Source organism: Nasonia vitripennis, chromosome 2 (assembly GCF_009193385.2).
Source record: "Nasonia vitripennis strain AsymCx chromosome 2, Nvit_psr_1.1, whole genome shotgun sequence".
NCBI classification, from domain to species: Eukaryota; Metazoa; Arthropoda; class Insecta; order Hymenoptera; family Pteromalidae; genus Nasonia; species Nasonia vitripennis.
In genome coordinates, this window is record NC_045758.1 from 22,199,717 (window position 1) to 22,222,974 (window position 23,258).

The 23,258-nt window shown below is 36.1% G+C and overlaps 3 protein-coding genes across 19 annotated transcripts in view; 1 reads left to right on the top strand and 2 right to left on the bottom strand.

Annotated features, from left to right (window-relative positions):
- The window catches only part of LOC100118569 (phytanoyl-CoA dioxygenase, peroxisomal), a 70,538-nt gene that overhangs the window by 755 nt on the left and 46,525 nt on the right, over window positions 1-23,258 (top strand). For 3 of the 12 annotated variants that reach the window (XM_008211543.4, XM_016982131.3, XM_031924583.2), the window contains 2 exons: window positions 4,262-4,388; window positions 16,802-16,855. The gene's annotated coding sequence lies outside the window, so the exon portion shown is untranslated. Of the gene's footprint in view, window positions 1-72; window positions 340-4,040; window positions 4,191-4,261; window positions 4,389-9,409; window positions 9,621-10,364; window positions 10,527-15,146; window positions 15,212-16,801; window positions 16,856-23,258 lie in introns of those variants that run through there. The other 9 variants (XM_008211535.4, XM_031924582.2, XM_031924584.2 and 6 more) reach the window with 7 other exon arrangements.
- On the bottom strand, window positions 6,326-15,908 carry LOC100118496 (scoloptoxin SSD14). 4 transcript variants are annotated; one of them, XM_001602401.6, is made up of 9 exons: window positions 15,667-15,908; window positions 9,389-9,622; window positions 9,040-9,263; window positions 8,556-8,748; window positions 8,063-8,263; window positions 7,741-7,981; window positions 7,466-7,659; window positions 7,130-7,370; window positions 6,326-6,782 (listed from the first exon to the last, which is right to left on the bottom strand). In XM_001602401.6, the coding sequence occupies exons 1-9, from the start codon at window positions 15,714-15,716 to the stop codon at window positions 6,519-6,521; spliced, it is 1,842 nt and encodes a 613-aa protein (XP_001602451.2). In that variant the 5' UTR covers window positions 15,717-15,908; the 3' UTR covers window positions 6,326-6,518. The 4 variants fall into 4 exon arrangements, with proteins under 4 accessions (XP_001602451.2, XP_003424878.1, XP_008209830.1 ...); XM_003424830.5 differs by lacking the exon at window positions 15,667-15,908 and adding an exon at window positions 11,461-12,006; XM_008211608.4 differs by lacking the exon at window positions 15,667-15,908 and adding an exon at window positions 9,879-10,189.
- The window catches only part of LOC100678032, a 46,131-nt gene continuing 42,632 nt past the window's right edge, over window positions 19,760-23,258 (bottom strand). For all 3 annotated transcript variants that reach the window (XM_008211519.4, XM_008211510.4, XM_016982130.3), the window contains one exon: window positions 19,760-23,126. In XM_008211519.4, coding sequence (XP_008209741.1) covers window positions 22,930-23,126 — 197 coding nt within the window. In that variant the 3' untranslated portion in view covers window positions 19,760-22,929. The remainder of the gene's footprint in view (window positions 23,127-23,258) is intronic.

The window sequence follows — 23,258 nt, forward strand, 5'->3', positions numbered from 1 at the left end:
TTATCTGAATTCCTCGAGCAATATACATAGCGATAACAAAAAGTTTATAAAAAAAGACATGACTAATAGTCAAAAGCGTGCGAGCTCGATAGCCACTAACTTACGCGCATCCTCATACTTTCAATGCGCAAAAGTATATAATTAGTGCCTATCGCCTCTCGTTGTAGATTCGTGGGCATACGTGCGCATTTTTCTCGTGCAAAACATGCCTGAAGGCTACAAATACAGATATAAGTACTAGGTATATACGAGTTCGTAAGGTGTGTGTATCTCTCGCGCAGCGGCTGCAGAGGAGAGCGGAGAAGAGGGGCGGAAAGCGGCTCCGAAGCGAATACGCGAGTAAGATCACGTTCTTTCTGTAAAACGCGGCGCAGCTAAAGATACTCGCGTTTACGTGTGAGTGACTCTGTGTGTGTGTGTGTGTGTGTGTGTGTGTGTGTGTGTGTGTGTGTGTGTGTGTGTGTGTGTGTGTGTGTGTGTGTGTGTCGTCAGACTAGTCGAGGTAGCGAAACAAAAAAAGGAGATAACGAGATGAGAGGCTCTCTCGCGTGGATGTTACCGCACGTGTGTATGTGTGCGTGCGAGAGCTGCTCCGAAAAGAAAAACACGTTTTTCGAACGGTCCCTGATCGAAAATTTATGTCGCCGTTTGTTTGCTTCGAGTTTTCGACGTGTTTCCAGCGTTTTCGAACAGGTTCAAGGGAAAATTGGAAGGGTCTAGAATGTTCGGGAAAACTTTAAATTTGAAACGGGGTTGCATAAGTGCGTTGCACCTTGGGCGCAGAAGCAATGATATGTACAACACCGAACCTTTACTCGCGCTATAGAACATCAGCCCGTTCGCGGGGACTGCGAGGCGAGTGCAGTATAGTATGAGTATATGCGAGCCCTATAAGCGGGTACAGCTGCTCGCCGGCTGAAAAACAACAATAGTTTCGAGCCATCGCTCTGTTTATTCAGAGAGCCGGCGAGAGACCGGTTGTTTTGATTCTGTCCCATTTTTCGATGTTGCGTCATTGTGGGCAGCACGTAAAACAGCTTAAATGCTATAAATAATTATGCACTCAAAATAATTTTTCAATCGATAAACATAATGAAACTTTGGAACATTGTTACGTGCTTCTTACATTTAATCATTTTTTACATGTTTTTTTCACAACTTGTTTATATACTCGACAATCAAGCGATATCAGTGCTTCATTGGCAATAAATCAAGTAATTTCGTGAAAGGAGAGTACGAAAAACAATCGCGAACTTTGTTTCTTCCTGATGCGTCAGTACATTGCAAAATCTAAAGTTAAATGATGTAAAAGTAACGTCTAGAACTGTATACGCAATCCCTGATTTTTACAAGTCTTTGAACTTTCGTATACACATATCCGTATATAGCATACGTCGCCATGCGTACGTAATCTGTAGAAAGAAATCCCAATAATTTATATTACTTTGTGCAACATGTTTGTTAAAGTATAAACAATGACTCATCAACAGCCCGAGAAGAGTCCGTTCACTCACCCGTAAAAACACCTATTCCTTCATCAAATCAAATTATTTCATCATAAAATTAACCGCTTACTACGCGTAACGCCGTAATCTTTGCCGTGTGCAGAACAGTTTTTTTGCGGTGACTCATGCCACCGCAGGCGCACGAACAATATTCGTGTATCGGAACTACCGATCCCGAATGTTATTTATTACTCATTTCGGGCTTGAAAAGAAATCGATGAACACCTTGGGAAAAAAACGCGTTTGCATCGACCGTCGCACCGGTAAACGCCCTGTACTGTTCTAGATTCACATCGAGACTATACTCGAACGATCCGATCGAGTCGTCGCAGGGGATAAATTTATTCCCGAGGCTTGTGCTCTCTCGAGAACTCTTTCAAATTGTATCCGGATAATAATTTCGAAAAGACACCTCTTTCTGCGCGATCTGCAGTGTCAGCAGAAGAGCGTCGCGTCGCATTACTTTCCAACTCGACAACGCGCTCGATTTTTTTTACAGTCGGTGAAAATGAAATTAAGCACGAAAGTGAAAATTCTCGGCGGCGTGTGTGTACGCGATCGCTTTACGCGTCACTTTGCAAATAACTTGATGCCGCTGTGAAAATACGAGAATATATGTAAAAGTATATGCAGAGGCAAATATTCGAAACTTTGTATGAAATAGACATTTTGAAAATATAAATTTTGGTTGTGAAAAATTAAGTAAAAATAAACAACACAGGGCTTAGCAAGTCGTGTTTTATACCACCCTTATCTTATTACTTTTTTGATTCGGCGATTCTTTTGAATCTTTATTACACGCTTATACTTTATATTTTTTAAATAATTCTGATACTGAAGTTTTAACAGTGCAAATTTATGCAGTTTAAATTATGACAAGTGCATTAGCTATTCCATTCGGTTTATTTGGAGAAAACTCAGAAAAAAACGAGAGAAAACATAAAACGTTAATTTGTATACATAACAAACACCACAAGACTTACTATACTTTGGCTTTATCTTGCGCAACTATATCCGCGATAGTATACGTGCCAGCAGAATTTATAACTCTTAATATTTTTTGCATTTTTCTAATCATTTATTTTCAATGTAATCAAATTATGAGTGATGTGAATGCAAACATTATATTTACATAAGTATTCTCTAGTTATGACGTATTGATATCCGCAATTTTTAATAAAAAATATTGCTTAATTAAACACACTCGATGATATTGGTGGTATAAGTTGAGCATCCTTTCGTAAAATGTAGTATAATATAGTTTCATTTTTAGGCACGACCGCGACACGGAAGTGCCTTATAGTTTCGTGTGCGAAAAATGTGTGAGATGCGATATCTCACGCAATTTTCGACCGATCGGGCTGAAATTTTAGGAGAAGTCTCCTTTTGCAAAAGCTAAAAAACTATTTTATTTTTATCCCGATCCTCTACGTCGTTTTGAAATGCGGGCACAATTTGTTCGATTTTTAAGCGTTTTTTTAATAAAAAGTTTCCTGTGATGCGATAATCTCGGAAAGACTTTAATCAATCGGGCTAAAAATTTGTGTGCGAACTCCCCTCGTAATACTAAGCTGACAGATTTATTTTGGGCTTGATACTGCACGTATACGCAGAATGCGGTCACCTCCAAAAATCGCTAAAAACGATTTTTTAGCTCTAAGTCGAATTCTAAGCATTCTACAAAAAAAGTTATAGATCTTTGAAAAATACAACTTTTTCCCATTAACATCAAATCATGAAAATGCTTAGAACTCGAGTTAACAGCCCACAATCGATTTTTTTACAGCTAAAAACCAATTATTTGCCATAAAACATTACGGATTTACGTTTGACATGGAAATGTTAAATGTAAAAGTTGTAAACATTTTCAAAATACAACTTTTTACCGTGGTAAACATTTTTTTAAACACTTTTTGACATACACAACCCTAAAAGCGATTTTTTGATACATAAATTCAATAATAACTTCGGTGCAACATGCCCCATCCAACCCAATTATTTTCTCAGTAATTTTCCTATATTATTAAAAGCTGAAAGTTATATTTTGGCCTTTATTTTAAGTTACTAATTTTCCAGTAGTTTTGATGATAGTGTTGATGACCGCCAGAAGAATACCAATCAAAATTTTGACAACAATATTGAAAAAAAACAGGATAATACTGTATAAGCACCGACAGGCATTACGAACGCAAAGCGCGAGCGTCGGGGGCGGCCTGGCGAGCGCGAAGCGATGCAAGGCGGGAAGCCAACGCGGCCGTAAGGCCGCGCATGGCGCGCTAGTTAAAATACAAAAAATATTTGAATCTTGAATCGTTATCTGACTACCTATATATGTGTATATACATTTTTAATCCTCTGACGCGTACATCATTGATAAGATGTATCAAAAGTAAAAAATATACACATCATTTACTATATGTCAAATATTTTTATTTTTAGTAAAACTCTCCTTATCTCGCGTATACTCCATCATGCATTATATTAAATGCCTGATTACAAATATACAATTAATTATTGAAAACATTTGCAGATACGAATGTTGTGATTGTTCAATCTCGCTTGATTACATTGCAAACAAGATAAAACTTCGGGTGAAATCGGAAAATCTCGCGAACGAGCTCCTATTAAAGTCATTATACGGTTTACCCGATTCCACTTTCTATGTGCTGTATATGGATTTTCAATGTATATATCAAATCAAAATTATATTAATTATCCGCAATCGAACGCAATTTAAAATTATTTGTAATCTTCAGGGCTGTTATCCGAAGTTCGTATGATTGCTTGCTTCACCGCCGGTCACAGAAAGTCTTAGTCTGTGAAAATCAGTCGACCAAGCAATTTGTAATCCGAAGAACAATAAATTATAAAACCGCGGCATCGGTAAGTTTTCAACGAAATTCTTCTGTTTTGCGATCATGTTTTCCTTATCAAAATATTGCTTATGAAATTGTTTTGCACAGCTAAAAGTTGTGCGCATTTGTATTTCTGATTTTATATTTTTTCATAATAGCAAATTTACGCTTACTTCAGTTTTTAATTTCGTCATGATATCTGTGACTTATATGAATCGAATGTTTCTTAGTTATCTTTTGCTACACATGCAATTTTAAGAGCTAGGATAACAAAATATAAAGTGTTCTTGCAAGTAGGAGAAAAGATTAATAAAATGCTCGTTCATTTTGTTTTTATTCTTCAATAATATATTCTTATAATCTGTATAAGGACCAAATTTTACAATCTTGATAAAACTGGACGTTATCGATATCTCCCGCCATTTTGAATACGTTTTTTGAAAGTTCTCGCATGAATAAATGCTTACAAAATTAAGCTATTATTTATTTAATTCTACTTAATTTACTTATTGATTATTAATAATCGATAAGAATGCATTATCTTTGAAGTTGATCTATAGAGAACTATTATAACGTTTGGTAAAAGGATGGGTTCAAAGATTAAATAAGTAAATTCGTTGTTCGTAAACAATTGTTGTTCCACAAGCTATACATCTGTTCGGTTGTATGTATGTACCTATAATTTGTACGCCATGAAAAGTTATACGAATCCGTTTACTTATGCGAAATTTAGAAAAACGTAGATTCATAGCTGGAAGTACAAACAGGCACGGAGCAGTATAAGTATTGGTGTATTCATGTGACACGGGTCACTCGTTAGTCATTGTTTCGAATTAATAAAATTAACGCGCACATTGCATGCCATTTATAGTTTTACGAGTCTTCAAAATAGCGAATACGCCTGAAGGTTTAAGAGTCTATAAACCAACGCCAAGGATATATAGAGAACGTTGAGTCAAACTGATATTTTAAATTGTACTAGACGTGGCGCAGTGCGCTGCGCGTACTGTAGTAGACTATAATTTCATTAATTTATTAAATAGAATATAAATACTTGATTGATATGTTTAATATTTGTTTTCTATCACGGAAATATATCAAACTTTACAATATATGATTCATTTCGCGCTCATTTAAATTTCAAAATTCCCGCGGTTTCGTCGCCAACTTCCTTTTAAAATTTTAAGGTTATGTCTCGAGAATAGAATAGTCTCGAGAGTAGAATGTCTCTAGAATATTATAAATACACAAATTATAATATGTATTATAGTATTATATTACATTTTTAATATTAGAATCAATTTTAGAAATCAAAAACAAATCGAAAAATTCTAACGATACTTTTGACGCATGCGCACTAAATGAGCCATTCATATTGACGCATTCTTGGCTTCACTTCATCCGGTCATGACTTTTTTATATAGGGATTATAGGTACTTGAATATGTACGAGAATATGAGCACTGCTCGAATGTAAAGATTAAACTAATTTTAATATTTTAAGTTCTTGAAAAAAGTCAAAAGATAATGGTGTTTACTAATTCTTATATTTTAACTACTTTTAAAAAAGCATATTTATGTAGTTAAAAACTTTCCTACTGAATATTGTCTATTTGTCTATAAAAATTGAATACATTGAAAGTGATCTCAACTTCTAATAATCATGATTATTTTAAGATACTCATGGGGACAAATAAATGCATCTATTCATAATATTTTTAACAGTGAAAAAATAACAAAACTTTTAAAAACATTTAAACTTGTCTACCGTATACATATTTCAATAATAAGCATGTTTTTAAATTCATATAAAATTATATTTTTAATAAAAAGAATCTACAAATATTCTATACTTTTATTCCCTTTTATGCCATTATAACTTTTCTAAAATATAATTTAGCTCTCATAAAACCACATGAGATAATAATGTATAGGCATTAAAATAAACTGTTATTACAAAACTCGATCAAACGTAAGTTAATTGAATCTTTTGTCAAATCCAATCTTGTTTATTCGCTTCCAAAAGTTAAACATTACAGAATCAAGACAATGAGAAGTCCAATCAAACTCGCAGGCATCAGTTGATTCGATTAAGATTTGTCTCTCGACGTAAGAATGTGAGATTTTTGTCGTGACTGTTGTAGCAATAAAGACCCCTCTCAATCGATACCATAGACATCTCCGCCTTTCCGGTGATCAGCGTTGGCGTAGATGGTGTTGTTAACCCTGACGAGCAGACATATGACACTACCGCGGCCCCTGTAACGCGAAGTCTTGTGGCCAAGGGCCTTCAGTCCGTCAACTACCGGTTTTGGCACTCCGTACTCGTAGGACACCTCCATCGGGTAAAGCTGGTGATGTATTCGCGGCGCGTCCACCGCTTCCTTAACCGTGTTGCCCATCCATAAGTGTCTCGCTATCACCTGTTACATTGTTGAGTTAGAGAGATTTTACTGAATCAACTTACTGTCGAAGTGTTGTATAGCATGCACGTGATTTTTACATAATATGTAAAAGCGGAAAAGCGACCCAGTGATATTTTAGACATAACAAACGCTTTACAATTTACGTGCATTATAAATTTATCCAAATGTATATCGTATTTCGTAATCTAGTTTGAGTATATTTATAAGTATCTATCGAATCTGTTATATATCTAAGATAACAGCAGATATGCCCTTGTAACGAATTACAGAATAGCAGCACTGGTATACACTAATAAAACTTCTATCGAATTTGTTATTTGTTTAGAAAACACATAAACACTTACAAAGGGAATTGATGTAGTAATCTTGGTGCCACCGGCAGCTCCTATTGTCATTTTGACATCTCCATTATTATCCACAAAAATCGTTGGACTCATTGATGACAATGGCCTCTTTCCTGGCGCAATATAATTGTTTGGATTGGACGGTATACCGAAATAGCTTAAAAGGCCTGGCACACCAAAATCGTCCATTCCGCTGTTCATCAATACTCCCGTATTTTCACTTGCTACACCACTTCCAAAGCTAAAATGAGTGTTAAAAGATAGTTTATTTTATCATAGATATTTATGATTAATAGTTTATCAAACAATTATTGTACTTGGACCAAAAAAACTTACTACATATTAATGCTACTTGTAACGGACACAGCATCACCGTTTGCAGCGATGACCGAAATATGTGCTGTGCCGTGATCGTCCGGGTTCGTAAAATTTGGTGCTCCATAATGAACAGGATCTTCCCACGTTCTGTTATCTCTTATCATCATCCTTATCGAACGAGCGTAGTCTTTTGACGTTAAATTTTTAAATAGCTATAAAACAGAAGCAGTCCTTTAATATAATTCAATCATATATTGAAAATTCCCTACAGACATATTGGTAACAATAATCACCTCGGGTAGCTTCACATCCCCCAATTCAGTTCGAAGGGCATAAGCGTACTTGTAAGTTTCTATCATCCTATGATATGTTTTTATTGTAGAACTCGTATTAGCTAAGTCATTTGGTGTAAAATGAAACTCGTCAAAAACGTTTAGAATGAGCGATAGCAATCCACCACTTGCAGGAAGACCTGGAGTATAGACCTTTGTACCGTCATATAATTCTGTTGATACGGGATCTTCCCATTTGGCCCTGCATTTGTGCAATTGCATATTAGTCAACAAATTCACCCCTTAGATATTTTATTAATTCATTAGATATTTTAATAATTACCTATAATCGTTTAAGTCTTTGAAGGTGATAATACTTCCGCGTTTGCGGAGATCTTCAACTAGCGTCATTCCTAAGGTCCCATTGTAAAACTCCGTCGCATTTTTTTCTGCGACTATTCTCATGGTTTCGCATAACTTCTTTGGTCGAATAATTGTACCGGCTTTATAAAATGTACCCGTTGTACGATTTACAAAAAGCTCTCTGTAAACGACAGTTAAAATATTTTATTATTTGTTACGACATCCTAGAATAATATAAATAGATTTCATTCTTTCAAATTTAAAAAGTTGGAATAGGTGCCAGAATTGTAATAAACGTTGATTTACGATCGACAAGTGTACAATGATCGATTTGAATGACGTGTTTGTTTGTATACGTTTACAATAAATCTATATCGCTATTAAACATTTCACTATATACATAAGTATAAAGTCTCATTGCTTCTGGTCTCAGAAAGATTGAATAAAGTCATCGAGTATTGATGAAAACTCACTTCAAATAAGGATCTTGAAAGATTTTGGTTTTATTCGAAAGAAGACCGTCGTACTGAATGTTCGTCAAGTTATATCCTTTCTCACAGAGTTCGATATTCGGTTTGAAAATTTCGGCCCATGGCAGTTTGCCGAATCTTTGATGAGCTTCCCAGTAGCCAGCCAACTCACCAGGAACTGATATTGCCAGTGGACCTTTTGTGACATAATAATGCGTATTACATACATGAACTTTTATTTATAAATTCTTTATGAATTTGACCTCTTTATGGTATATTGTTGCCTCTTAAAATTGAATGCCATATATTTTATGAAAAGAATATACAAACTTTAAAAATTTCCTAACGCGAAAAACAAAAGTGCTCATAAAGGCATACCTGAATATTCTCACAAATAATATAGCTTTAAAAAAATGTAAAACTCAATTAAATTGTCTTTTTATATAATCTATATAACTAATATGATATATAATTAAAAGAAACCTACCAGCCTGTGACGCGCGAGCGACGGTTCCGTTATACATGTAGGCGTGTGCCGCTCCTGGAGCAGCATCTCTAGCATTTAAAATCACAGCACGATTACTCTCTTTTTCATAAATTGTCATAATGAATCCACCGCCGAAGCCCATGCTTTGCATGTTAATTAGCCCGTTGCAAATGAGAGCAGCAAGAGCCGCATCGACGGCTGATCCGTTACGCTCAAGTATGGTTCTGAAAAAAATCATAAATTAGTAATCTAATAAATCTTCTCCGCTCCGATCGATTTTCGTATAACAGGTTTAAACGTCATAGTTTTGTTTTTACTCGAAAAAAAAGTAAACGAAAATGATGCGTACTTGCCAATAAGAGCACAAGGCTCGCCATCTGCACAAACGGCTCCATGTTTAAACGATCTGAGCTTGCTCCAAGACGGTGGCAGTGGCTGTTCTGGGTCTGGCGGCACAAGCTCAACGAATTCCCGGTTGCTCTGGCCACTTCGACCGGATAAACTGCACGCTAGTATTACGATCAATAGAAGGCCTGCGAGTATGAAGCCACCGATCAGCATGCGTTTCTTCGTTAGACATGGTCTGTAATCAGAAAATTTGGGTTATTAGATACGATTTTCATGTTTTTTAATTTACATGTACTACCTAAATGATAAGTTTCGTATTCTCATATTTTTCTACACCCGAGGTTCTTGCGCAGAACATTGCTTAGTCGCAGTTCGACCGATGCATGTAATTTCTATTTTTATTGACAATAAACTTCTATTGAAGGACATCAGTATTTTAACACTACTGTTTCAACGTAATGTCGAGATAAAAGCTGAATTTGTTTGTTTACCTCAATAGTAGTCCGTTTGAAAATTGGTTATTTCGGGTTACAATAATCTTGCAATAAAATACGAGTAGAAGAAAAATTATAAGAGAATTAACAATCACTTTAGTAAATTGTTAAGCTTGGTTTTTTTTTAAATTGTATATTTGGAAATAGAATAAATTCATCCAACATTAATTTTATTAGAGTATTATCTTGCTTCACAATGAAAATGATAGTTATGAAATAACGTTAAAAATTGTTAGTAAAACTGAAATTTAGCGAGTTGAAAATAACTGTCGGTCAGAAAAAGGTTAAACGCAATTATCTCTTGAAGTTATATGACAAATATAATCGGCAGACATTATTGTTGTTGTTTTTTTTAATACACATACTTAAGCGCTTATTAATAACCTTAGTGCCCATTTCTTGAAATTGATTTTCTAAAACTAATTAAAGTACGAAAATGCTAAATAATGTTACGCGTGCACATTTTTTGTCATCATTGGACAGGTTTGCGAAACAAGATTCTGCGATAATAATGCTTGAACCTCAGACCAAGTACTTATTTCTTCAGTCGTTTCAAGTTTATTGCAGATGACAGGCGACACTGCTCGACCAGCTGACGGGCCATCCCAGCACTTGTCGATATTAGTTTTACGTCTGCTTGAGCAGGTACGATACTCAGATATCTATCAGTTTCGATGAAAAGATAGCCGATCATAAATTATTAACTAGTCGATGAAAATGTTTTGCACGTATGCAGATTGGTTTTGACGCAGTGAAAGTGAAAAAATAAGGTTATGATCGCCTACTTTTCATTATCTAGCTGCAAAAGCATATAGGAAAGTTGTTTCTATTACCATTTTGTTAATTCAGAGGTAAAAAAACGTTTCTACTGTATAGCAGCAAATAAATGTTTCAGAAATGTTGTATTATTTTAAGAAATAATAATTGAGAATTTAAACTGAACAGATAAGACTTTTGTATGTATAGCGAAGATGACATTTAAAAATATCCTACTCGTTTTTTTTCTACAGTTCAGTTCACCTTCTGCTTAGTCGCGAACAGAATACAGCGCGATTTAATGGGTTTATTGGAAGAATCTAACGTTGGCATATTATTTTATAGATCGTCGGTATTGTAGGTAGTTACGCTCGTGCCGTTCCGCAGTCTTGGTTACCAGCACAAGATAATGCATTTTCCGGCGCGACTAGTTTATGCATTTATTAAATTTACGAATAACTTTTTCGAAAATATTTTTTCATTCGAATTAAAATTTAAATTTTGTTATCTATCCACATTGAATTGTTTACCATGTTCTGATTACTACTTTCTGTACAAATTCGACATACGTTACTTTTAATTTACGTTTGTCAATTGAAAATGCTTCTTTTTTAAAAAAATCTATACCAAAACTATATTCACTGATCCTATTACATTAACGGTATAGTTTCCTTGCGAAAGGCTGAAAAGGCCAGAGCGTCATGCAAGTCGTCCCCGCAATTTAAATATCACAGTTACGCGAGTCCGCGTCAACAATAATATCAAACAAAAATTACTCTTTCGTCTCGATTCATTCCACTACAACACACATCACCCAACTCACTTATGCCAGTAATAATAGAAGAGCCCAGGACAGAGGCTGGTTCTGTCGTGCTCGAGCGAAGGCTCCCGTAGAAAGTGCGAGCCGGCGACCTCATCGGAGCTCGGTGAGCTCAGATTAGAGGGTTGGAGAGCAAAGTAGCTACCCTCTCTGCCGGAGCCCGCATCGAAGTCGAGGCCACCCGACGACGGCAGAATCATCCTGTTCCTCCTTCTCCTCGCCTCCTGCACCAGCTGATGCGAGATCCTGCGGTAGCGCTATCCCCGACGAGGCTCATTCGCGCGAAACTCTCGAGACAAGCAGAGATTCGAGCCTCACTCGCCGCACGTTCGCGAACACTCGACGCATGTTTTGTCTTTTTTCGGTCGGTTCTTAACTTCGTCGCGATTTTTGTCTCGGCTGGATGGAAAACTCGGGGACGTGTGGATTCGAGATCGGCGATGCCGAGGAGAGAAGCCTGTACGGTGCTGTGACAGCTGATCGATCGGAGCTTGCGCGACGCTTTCGAGAGGCACTTGCATCGGGGTAGACTTCTGCGGCTGGTAGTTGGTACTGCGGCGAGCGACACTACTGTGTGGGCGGTGCAACGACGGTATGCTGCAGCGGGTCGGTAATGAGACGAGTTGCACCTGCGCCTTGCTTGCTTATCAAAAGTCGAGGTGCAGATCTCTGTACGGTCGCGATAGACTGTAGATTATTGATTAGTCGTAAATGCGATGATGATTTGTATCTTTTCCAGAGAGACGCGACTTGTAAGTTTGGTCAATCGATTGAAAGCAAATGCTTTATCCGAATGCCAAATTTGTTTTGCTAAAAATAAAATAAATGAATAAAATTCTATTCATAAGATACACGCATTATAGCCAAAATAGTTTACACGAGATAGAAAAGTCAAAACAAAAGCAATCAATATATTTTTATAGCTTTTTTTAATTTTGTTCTATCGTCTTCTTATTCATAATCAACGTAAAAGAGATCAACTACTTAGTATGAAAATTTTAAATTATTCATATAGAAACCAATGATCTTTTTATTATTTTCGTATTAAAATGTATGGCTTTGTCAGGGGGAGATCCACGCTCACCGATCTCCTTATCTTCAATGACTTTTTATGAGATGCTCTCGCTAAGCATCGGCAGGGTCAATCATTCGAGACTGTTGTCGAAGCTTTGGAACTTTCGTGTGCGTGGGGCTCTCCATTCTCTCTTTGCGTCCTACTATCTGGCCGCTCGCAGGCAGTCCGTTTTGGAGACTGTATCTCGACGATTGTTTGTGTTACCTCAGGTGTTCCCCAGGGTTCGCACCTGGGACCGCTGTTGTTTTGTCTTTGTATTAACGACTTAGTCCCTCGTATCAAAAATTCTCGCATTCTTATGTACGCGGATGACTTAAAGTTGTTTTCGTGTATTGAGTCTCAAACGGATTCTGAACTGCTGCAGTCCGATCTCGATGCCCTGGTGTCATGGTCAGAGGAGAATGGCCTGCGCTTGAACATTAACAAATGCAATGTCATATCTTTTCACAGTGGTTCGCGGCCGTTCTCCTTTGGCTATGGGGGCGAGCATTGGACAGAGTTGATGTCGCGAAGGACCTGGGAGTCCTTTTTGACACTGCGCTCACGTTTGGGCCCCACATCGATTATGTGACCTCGAAGGCCAGCAGGCAGATAGGTTTTATCAAACAGATTATGTCCGATTTTAAGCATCATGGCACCACCGCCTATCTCTATAGGTCATTGGTCCTACCGATCCTACTCTACTGTTCACCTATCTGGTCCCCTTTCACTAAGATTGCGTCTGGTCGGCTCGAATCCGTCCAGCATCTTATAATCAGATATCTTACTTTTAAATGTAATCGCACTATGAGTAGGTGTGAGCATGACTATACTGACTTAGCTCAATTTTTTAACTTGCCGACGATAATGAGTTTACATCACTATCATGACTGCCTGCTGTCCTTCAAGGTTCTCCACGATTTTGTTGCCTGCGACGCAATTAAGCTGAAATTTCGTAACAGGGAACTTGTGTATTCGCTCCGTTACCATCGACCTCTCTGTGAGGAATCGTCATCGTCTAATTTCGTATTCTTTTCAACGGTTAATAGGTTGCGTAGATCTTGGAACATTTTTTGTTCTATCCGGATTTAAATTGAGATTGAAGAATTTCGTTTTTATTTTCTAATACTCTTTTAATCTTGATTGTATATCCGTTCCGTAATATTCTATCTCGTTATTTTGTATTTAATTTTATCCTGCATATTACGCAGTATTTGTAAAGAGCTTCTAGCCCGTTTAATTTCTCAATAAATAAATAAATTAAAATATTATAAAATCATTCAGAAACACGGTGGTCAATTTTGCAGTCGATCATGGTCAAAATTTGATGTATGACTCTATAATTCCTAAATAAAAAAGTAACACTTACGTTTCAAATAATTCAACTTGATCAAAGTTATCGATCGATGTTGTAAGCAAACCTTATAGAGTTACCATCGCGCGTCAGCATACCCCGTCAGTCTTTTGATTTTCTTCTTAACATGCAAATACAGCAGTAGGACAACACCCAAAGGCGATATGAATCTCGATTCCAGGAATATGGAAATAGTATCCAAATACCGGCGCAAAATGCGCCAAAGTAGCATCCACGCTTTTACGCGTAATATCATGCCCCACGAAGGCGTTTTTTTCACAAATTGCACGCGGAAAATGAGAAATTTTATCCAATACGCACGTGAAATCTCGCGAGTGAAAATGGGTACGATTTTCACTTTTGATATAGCCTCGCGGATATCTGATACTGAGAAATTGACGAGATAAAGGTGGAGAAAAAGTGTAGCGCAGGATCACGGTACAATGCAATTTTCAATACTGTCGCTCGATCCGAAGCAGCTTTAACGCTCAGCCCCTCCGTACACTTATACCGCCAAGACGCCCTCAATTACTAAGCTCCAATTAGATACTTCCCGCAAAGTCCTCGCAATGTCCTTGTCCGCATGTATAGACCTATCTCGTGTCATGTGTATATACGACTTTTATTTTTGACTTTATTTTCATCTTTGTGTTGGGTATTATACCATTAGAGAAACTATTAGATCAAATACACGTAAGTCTGATTGGATCCCTTTCAAGTTTCTTAGGAGCAAAATAATTAGTTGGATACATCGTATCTTTTTCGTGAAAAAAGAAAAACGAAAATGGAAAGAGAAAACATCACAGATATAAATGTGATTATATACTTCATTAAAAATGAATTATTACTGTTATTGAGCATAAAAATGTCATTACCGATATCGTGTAACTTAATGTCTTCTTCAATTTTGTTTGTATAATAGCTTGTAGTATGTTAGAATAACCACTTTGTGTGCATGATATTTGCTCCTGTCAAATGCTATTTATTTTAGGAATACGTTAAGTTCTACTTTACGAAAACTTTAACAAAATATACAATATAATTTTGTCATCAATTTGTTTTATGTATAGTAAATCATATAATTGTGAATATTATTGTAAAGGAAAAAAGGTATACTGAGAATGTTGGACGACAGAAATAGTAGCAAAGCTGAATCGATGAAAAGTTCCATAGGCCGAATGCAAACATTCATTACAGGGTATTATGTAAGCACATGGATGAACAAGTAGGGGGTAATCGTTTTTGTGGGAGCCGTCAGAGGCAAAAATTAAAGTTCATTGCTTATCCTCTCTATACTATGTGCGGTATCATGCGTGAGGTTACACGCGTTTGAAATATTATCCTATGTGAGTACTAAGCCTATAATTACACATGTGGCATAGAAAGATTCATAAAGATTGTACGTTTCTGCGTTGTTTTCAAAATTTATATTCAATTAAATTCATACGACACATAAGCTAATGATGCAAGGGTATTTTTATTGTATACAAAACCGTAAAAAAATAGTAACCACGCACACTATCGCGAATAGTATCGAAGAAATGTTCCATGTTAATTTAATTTAGTTTTTGTTTGATTAGCGTTTAACTTTAATTACGCAAGTTATTATTCATAATTAGTTGTAAACGGATTTGAGACGTTCTTTTTTAACGATTTCTATAAACAATAATTTAGGTAATATTGTCTAAAATAGATGTTCACGTATCACACGAGTAACAATCGACGACAAAAGGAAATGTATAATAAAACCAGTATATTTGAGAGCGTGACAACACGAGGGCACATGGTTCTTTAGACTTACCTGTCCTGTTCTCGCAGAGTTTCAAACTTAAGATTGTCCCTACGTGGCATTATGAACAGATCCTCATGTACGATTTCCGGGTAAAAAAATCACTTACACACGCGCAATACGATCAGATTAATAAATGCATCAACGAAATTCTTCGAATGATCAATGGGACCGATAGAGTAAGTTTCCAAAACTCGTGGATCGCGTCATCACGGCACGGGAGGACTGGCGACGCGCGTGCGACTGCGGTCGAATCATACTCGAACTCGTGAGTCGAGCCGGTACACGCGCTCAAGCGGTGAAAGGGACATAATACGCAGCTAAGCGTTTATTGGGCCCGGAGCCGGCATGTTTGACTATGCGACAAGCAGAGCCACGGGTTCAAGGTGGCTCGTGCGTAAACTTGATCTTTTTGACAATTTGCGCCATGCTTGTACTGAGATTCTAATTCTTAAATGACTTTTCTCATCCGCTGATTTTGCTAATTAAGTACAATTCAATTATCAACTGTAGGATATTCAGTATGAAGGTGAAATTTAATTATAAAAAGCTTTATAAATACTTATTTTGATTATGTCAGAGGATGGGCGGGGAATACCGGTGACGAATCTGCGTGTAGTAATATATTTCTGTACAAACATATCTAAATGAACGGATCGATATTTTAATTTTTGCTAAGTATATACGAATCCTTCAACTTTTTATGATAATATAAGAGTTTTTGAGTTTTTAATGTCCATTAAATTTAGCAATCAAATTTAAATATTTATTTTCTTAACACTCTATAACCTGCAGTAAAGCCTAATTCACAACTAAAACAGTTTTGTGAACGAAACAAATCATTATGAAATAAATTAAAATAATTTAAAGATAATAATAAAAATAGCTATTCAAACGTCGTAACCAGTTTTGATAAATAAATGCACTAAAAAATAATTTGAATAAAAGTTGAATCCGGAACCTTTGACGTTATACAACACTTGTGTAAACATTGCACATCCTAATTTGTTAACTCAAAAAGATGTGTACCTCGTAGTTTTTCAAAGGCATAACTATAAAAATATTTCCGTTTTGTACTCGTGCGCGTTTCATTAAAAATTCAATGTATTTTTTTTAATAAAAAAAAAATTAATTCAATTTTTTTCAGGTATATTATTCTCACGGATTGTCCTTGGTTCAAAGTAAGCATTATTTGGAATAGGTAAGTTTATAAATTACATTTTTAACATTCAAATAAAAGATATGCTTTGTTTCTCATATAAGTTTAAATAATATCCTCGTATAAATTTGAATAAATCAACTTATTACTTTTTATAAAAGTTCGTCCAATCCAATCCAAACGTCGCCTATAAATAAGTCATCCGTTTCGCAAAAATATGTGCAGGAGGATAAGAAACACAAAAACAAAGATTTAAAGACATTGAACTCCCAACTCATTTTATTATACATAACATACTTAACTGTTGTACACTCAAACATTATCCTTCGTAACGTCAATATCTCTGTTAAACTTAATTTTCTGTCATACGACTTCTTTTTTTAACATCGAGATCGTTTACAGGTCACAGCTATAACAGTCACGACGTGGTGAATTTTTTAACAGTATTACAAATAGAGACCTGTTTTGCGATTAAAAGCACGTCGCTGTATACAACATTGGCTGGCCCTTAATTGACGATTACTGTTATTAACAGAAATGAAGACTTCCCTGGTAGAAACGTTTACGGTTAATAAGCTAAGTTTTGGGCCACTTAGCTAAGCTGTGGTTAACAATTTAAATAAATAAGAGTTTAAACATTATAAATGCATAGATATACACATTAACACAAGAACAGAACATTCGCTTGAAGTTTGTCAAATGACTATTACAATCCAGAAATTATAGAAAAATATCTTGCAATCGTCAAAAATCCAAATATTTGTAATAAAACATGCAAACGTTTTAATGCAAGAAAAAAAGGAAAAAACAATTTTTAACTTAAAAATAATACTGTGTTGGTATAATAGACACGCATCACTAAAATATTAGCAATATTTTGCTTTATTTTTTTACATTCAAATTTGATAATAATGGTCAACTAAACTTAACTTTTTAACGGTTTTCACTCGTTAATTTTCTACCAGGGTTCGTGATAGAAAAATTTGATGATGTATTTTTTACAAATGCTTACATAACTGCATCGAATTTTTCCAACACTGAGAGTGTGCGTTGTAATAATTGAAACCGTGAGGGTCATAAACGAAAATTTTGCATTCATTCATTCAGTTTAGTCTTGCAACTTTTGATACAAAAATAATGATGCTCATACAAAGCTTATCGGAGAATACAAAGAAACTAAAATAGAAAGCTTGATACGTTAGCAACATTGCGTTTTTGCACAATTTGAATAATCATGAAGATTTCAACAGCTATATATATATATATATATATATATATATATATATATATATATATTTGCTAATTTATGTTATCAATAGTTACCGATGACATGTTCGATTTTTTTTTGTTTACAAATAGTCTATTTCACCTAGAATTTCTCGATGCTAAACAAGTTGTATCTTTACGCGATGAAGTCACTTATGGCAAATGTTGCTATACCATCCAACTTTTTACTCGATAAATAGATATAATATATTCTATTCAACGATGATACATTTTTCATAAAATATTTCGATTCCCCTTTAAAGAATGTGATTTTATCTGACAGAATGGTTCTATAATAATAATAAGAGCAATGATCTTATAGAGTGGTGATTGCGTTATTATTTGTATAGTGCAAAAGAACTATAAAAACGTGTCTGAAAAATACTTTTTTCAAAAGATTGTCTTTTATGCAGATTTTTCGGATCATAAATATATATACATAACAAAATTAGCACTTTGTTAGTGCCTGGTCAAGATTTGGCTGATAATTACTTAACTCAGGCACGGACGTTATCCAGTAATCCGAATAATTCGTTTTTTTCACAAAAATATAAATAAGTAGTATATAAAAGTTTGGAAAACAAATTTTTATACATTTTTTAGTATGCACTGCTCTGATTCGATATTAAAATATTGGAAATTTCTCCCATTACGTCTACATTTAAAATTGCGCTGTTTTTTTATTATTTTCAATATTTTCGTTCATTGCTGATGACTTTTCGCAGTAAATACAGTACTAAAGCTTTTTATGATCTCTATTACGAAATTGTAAAGAAACATACACACTATTTTTCCAAAAACGTCACATGTCACATAGTTAAGTTTTAATTTTCGCAGTTGGAAACTACGAGTCTAAAAAGGATTTAACGTCGCATATATCGATATCGATCATGCTCCCGAGCACATTGAAAAGTATGAAAAGAATGTTTTGCCGGTGCCGATTAAATTCCTTTTGTGCCTTCAAAGGAACTGGCGAAAAAGTAAACCTTTTTCAAACAATCGAAATTCCACTTTGAAATATGATGTAAATCATACTTCAACGAATTTAGGTTTGAAAACATGAAATTTCCAAAAATTAACGTACTCTATTCTAATTTTTTTTGTTGCACTTAAATATTGTTACTGAAATTTTTTAATTCATGTTATAAAAATAAAATCCGTTGTTCCGTGGGAAAAGAGCAAGTTTATCGGCTACTTTTCCGCATCAGTACATGGTCTGATCGTCTTGTACTCGATTTATTGAACACGAGGATTGAATTCTTGTCGTGCGATAAATTTCTATTTGTCACTGGACTGTCTAGCTGACTCTATTACGCGCTTCTTCTCTTGCAGTCTTCCCATCTGCAGTCTCGAAGAATCTGTTTTTATTACTTTTCCGTGCCCTGCGTCCTTACGCCCATCAATCACAGTCGTTCAGATTTATAAAGGAAAAACATGTACTGCAGCAATATAGCTGATGTGCTGTTTGCTATTTTATTAAAAATTTATCAAGTATATAACGATGATTTGTTTTTGTTTTGACCTCTTTCGACTTTGGGATATCAATTTTTGAAGAAATGTTGCAAATATATCAATCGAAGCTACTGATGCTGTCTATGCGTATTTAAGGTTTTGTATTCTATTTTGGCCTTGTCACATCGTTAATTTAGTTGAATATACTATAGATGGAGGCAATTGAAATAAGTTTATAATGCTATGAACATTTTATTCGAATAATATAACATTAAATTTCATTACGAGGTACCATACTTTATATAACACTCTTATCAATAATTTGGATTCATGGGAATTATCCTTAGCTATATATACGTTACAATTTCTTTGCTACTAAAGTAAGTGACTTCTGAAGACACTAAACTACTATTTGCATTGATATTTACAATGGACACATTCAGCTTAGCATGGTTTTTTAAAACTTTGAAATAAAGTAAATGTCCTTTTGTACAAATGTCCCGATACGGTCATAAAAATACCTCATCTTAAGGGATTCGAATATCGTGTCATTGATCCCTTCGATTGTTCTCATTTCATAAATATACATTTATATATACACTGTCGTACTTACATTACGCGTGAACGAACGATGGCACTTGTCATCGACAACGATCGATAGAGTTGAAACTTGTGCCTCTACATGGTAAATCAGAGAAGGGAGAAAAGCGAGACTTTTTTTACAACGAACAACACGACACATATAGTAACATCTCCCTGCATGTCTTCGCGTTTAATTTAAATCCATACAATCAAGCTGCGGCTATGTTATTTTGTCATGTGCCTGTACAAAACATAGACGCTGCGAACTACCGAGAAAATGTCAGGTTTTAATTTTTATTGCACTGTGTCTTACGTTACGAATTGTTTGTCATCCTATAGGCATTAAATAATAGCTTTACAATTTTTGAATGATAAACTGTTACGTAAGCGCAACGACTTGAATATCCATTGAAATTTACAAATATATCACATTTCGCTGGCCTCGCTTGTACCCATGACAATGCAGTAAATGAAGTATTGTATGTACTAAGAGTCGAATATAAGTTGCAGAAACACGAGAAAGGACTCAATTACTGATAGTTTGAAATGCTTTTTTGTTAAGGAGGCCTGAATAAGTCTATTAAAAAGTCAAAGTAACGCCATAATATTATACAAGCAGACGCAACTAATTTACTTATAAAAAATAATAAGAATGAAATTACGATGAACCACGACGTAATAGTTGCCCTATTATTATTACATAATTATTAATCATTCAATGATTCAACAAAGTTTGAAGTTTATACATTATAAATATCTCGCAACTATGTCGTGGTTGATCGCAATTCGGTATTACAAACAAATTAGTTGCTTATTCGCCCTCTTGAAATGTAATATATGCCAAGATCATTGAGAAAGTAAATTAATTCAATAAGTGTATATCAAAGAAAAATTATGATTGTCAACATTTAGTCGCTTGCTGCAGATACAAATCGAAACTATAATATTAAGTATCAATGTTTGTTTCTTAATCGAGCTCTAATTTAATTTTCGAGGCAAGTATATTTTTACTGCTGTTATATCCTTCAGAACAATTAAGAACTGCAAAGGAGGTCAGACAAACTATTTCAATCTACGAATATCGATTTACGTTTGAATTTAACATGACTTTATTCGCAAAAGCTTATAAGAAGGGAATATAAGGACAGAGACGGGAATGCAACTGGACGAATATACGATGACTAATAAATATTTGCCTGTGTATGCGTGTGTGTCTGTATTATACGTATGCTTCTGTCATTATTATAACATTATTATTATTTTTTTTATCTTACTTAAAAGCACCGCGAGTCGGCACTCGACTTGGCGACCGATAATGGAAGTACAAAAATATAATTTTAGGATATGTCGATACAACGGCGTCCCATCGGGACGCGATCGTTTGAAAATATATCATAAGGAATGTGTCGCATTATTTTTGCCTTTATTTTCTCTTCGTGAACATACATCGTTATATGCTTTATAGGTGCACACGCGATTGCTGTGTTCGCGTGCTTTGAGGAACGTTGTTGCTTTGGTTATAATCCTGAGGAATTAATAATAACTTTTCGCTCATCTCATTGTTGCTTATATTCTTTTGCTCGATAATATACACTCTCTCAATTTTAGGAAAATATTTTTCTTCTTGTCCCCCATAAGCCTTTCACAAGAGCGAGTGTCAAATGAACGACGATCATACGACGCGTCTAATTGAAAACTAAAGCTTCTTTTATTTCTCAAACAATTTTAACGAGTCATCTTGTACGCGTGTTTACAAAAATATCTTCTCAAGGTATGGTCATCTCAAAATACACAATTATGCACATTTTCTCTAATATCAATTTCCTTCGTTAGTAAAACTATACACACGAGTGTTTTATAGCCGTACTTGCCGAGTTTCTTCCGCGCGAGCTCCCATTCTATATTATCGTATTCGCGTATCACAAGACTCTGCACAACGGAGTAATCTCTCCCCAACGAAACAGACCGACGCAACAAAACATAGAAAAATTCAACTAAAACGAGTGTATAACAGTCGTTTCGCGTGTGTGTCTATAAAAGAAAAGGAAATGAGTCAACAAGATCACAAGTAGCACAGCGTCAGTGGCGCTGAAAACTATACAAATTCAGCTATAATAGAATTCTTACCCGGCGAGCTGCAGTCCTCTCCCGTCAGCGCATATACCCTATATACCTATACGTACGCAGCGCGAGCTTTCCAAGTACGAAAGTTGTCGCGCGGAGCCCGCTCGCTGTGTAATTGGGTTTAGGATTTCGGGGAGACTCGAATTTCCGAACGAAGTCGGCTGCGTATAACGTTGTTCCTCGCGAAACTCTCGACGCGCATAATTTGTACCTGCTACTCAAAACCCTTCCCCGCTTCGGCTGACCGTTAATTTTTCGATAATCACCGCGTGCATGCACTGCGTACTATCTTCGCACCGTGGCGGGTCCAGTTGAGAAAAAGGAAATCGATTCGCAAGCGTACATCGCTCATAAGTACAAGTAGAAAAACTTCCACCGGTCTTTCTCTCCACACGGCGGAAAAGTTAAATAAAGAGCTCCGCCGAAGAAATAACGAGCGCGATCATCTCGCGGGGAAAGATGGAACGCGCGGGTACAATAATAACCGTCGGAGAGAGAGAGAGAGAGAGAGAGAGAGAGAGAGAGAGAGAGAGAGAGAGAGAGCTGGCGTTTATCATATAAAGCTGCTGTGGTGCGAAGGAGAGTTAACCCGCTCGTTATTCCGAGCCAGAAGACTACGTGATCTAACATACATCCTAGATCCAGACTGGACGAGGGTCGCGAGTCTCCTGTCTCAGCGTGAGCAGCAGTGGCTAGGAGGAGGACGTGAGCAGAGGCCGTAACTGGCTGGCCGCTTGGTCCTGGTCCTCCGCGGTGGCTTCTGCCTTGCGAACGATTCGCGATTTCCGGCGCGGGCGTCGATCGACCGGATGCAAAGACTCGTCCTCTTCCCTCGGCTCCGTATCCTTCTCGGGAGGACTTCTCCTCGACGGCTCTTGGCCTTCGTTCTCTGCAAGCAAAGCGGAGGCGAGGCTGTACAGGTGCGCGTATATTCGTCAACGTTGGGAAATTACACGCGGCGCGTGATTCGTATGCCGCGGGGGATTTGACGGGTTCTTTTATGGGCTCGGAGCGGGCACTC

Coding starts and splice junctions, on each gene's coding strand:
- LOC100118496 (XM_003424830.5), bottom strand. CDS start 11,657: ATGATTCTGCCGTCGTCGGGTGGCCTCGACTTCGATGCGGGCTCCGGC. Junction 9,264..9,388: donor CCTTGTGCTCTTATTGGCAA/GTACGCATCATT, acceptor GATTTTTTTCAG/AACCATACTTGAGCGTAACG. Junction 7,660..7,740: donor GGGATGTGAAGCTACCCGAG/GTGATTATTGTT, acceptor TCTGTTTTATAG/CTATTTAAAAATTTAACGTC.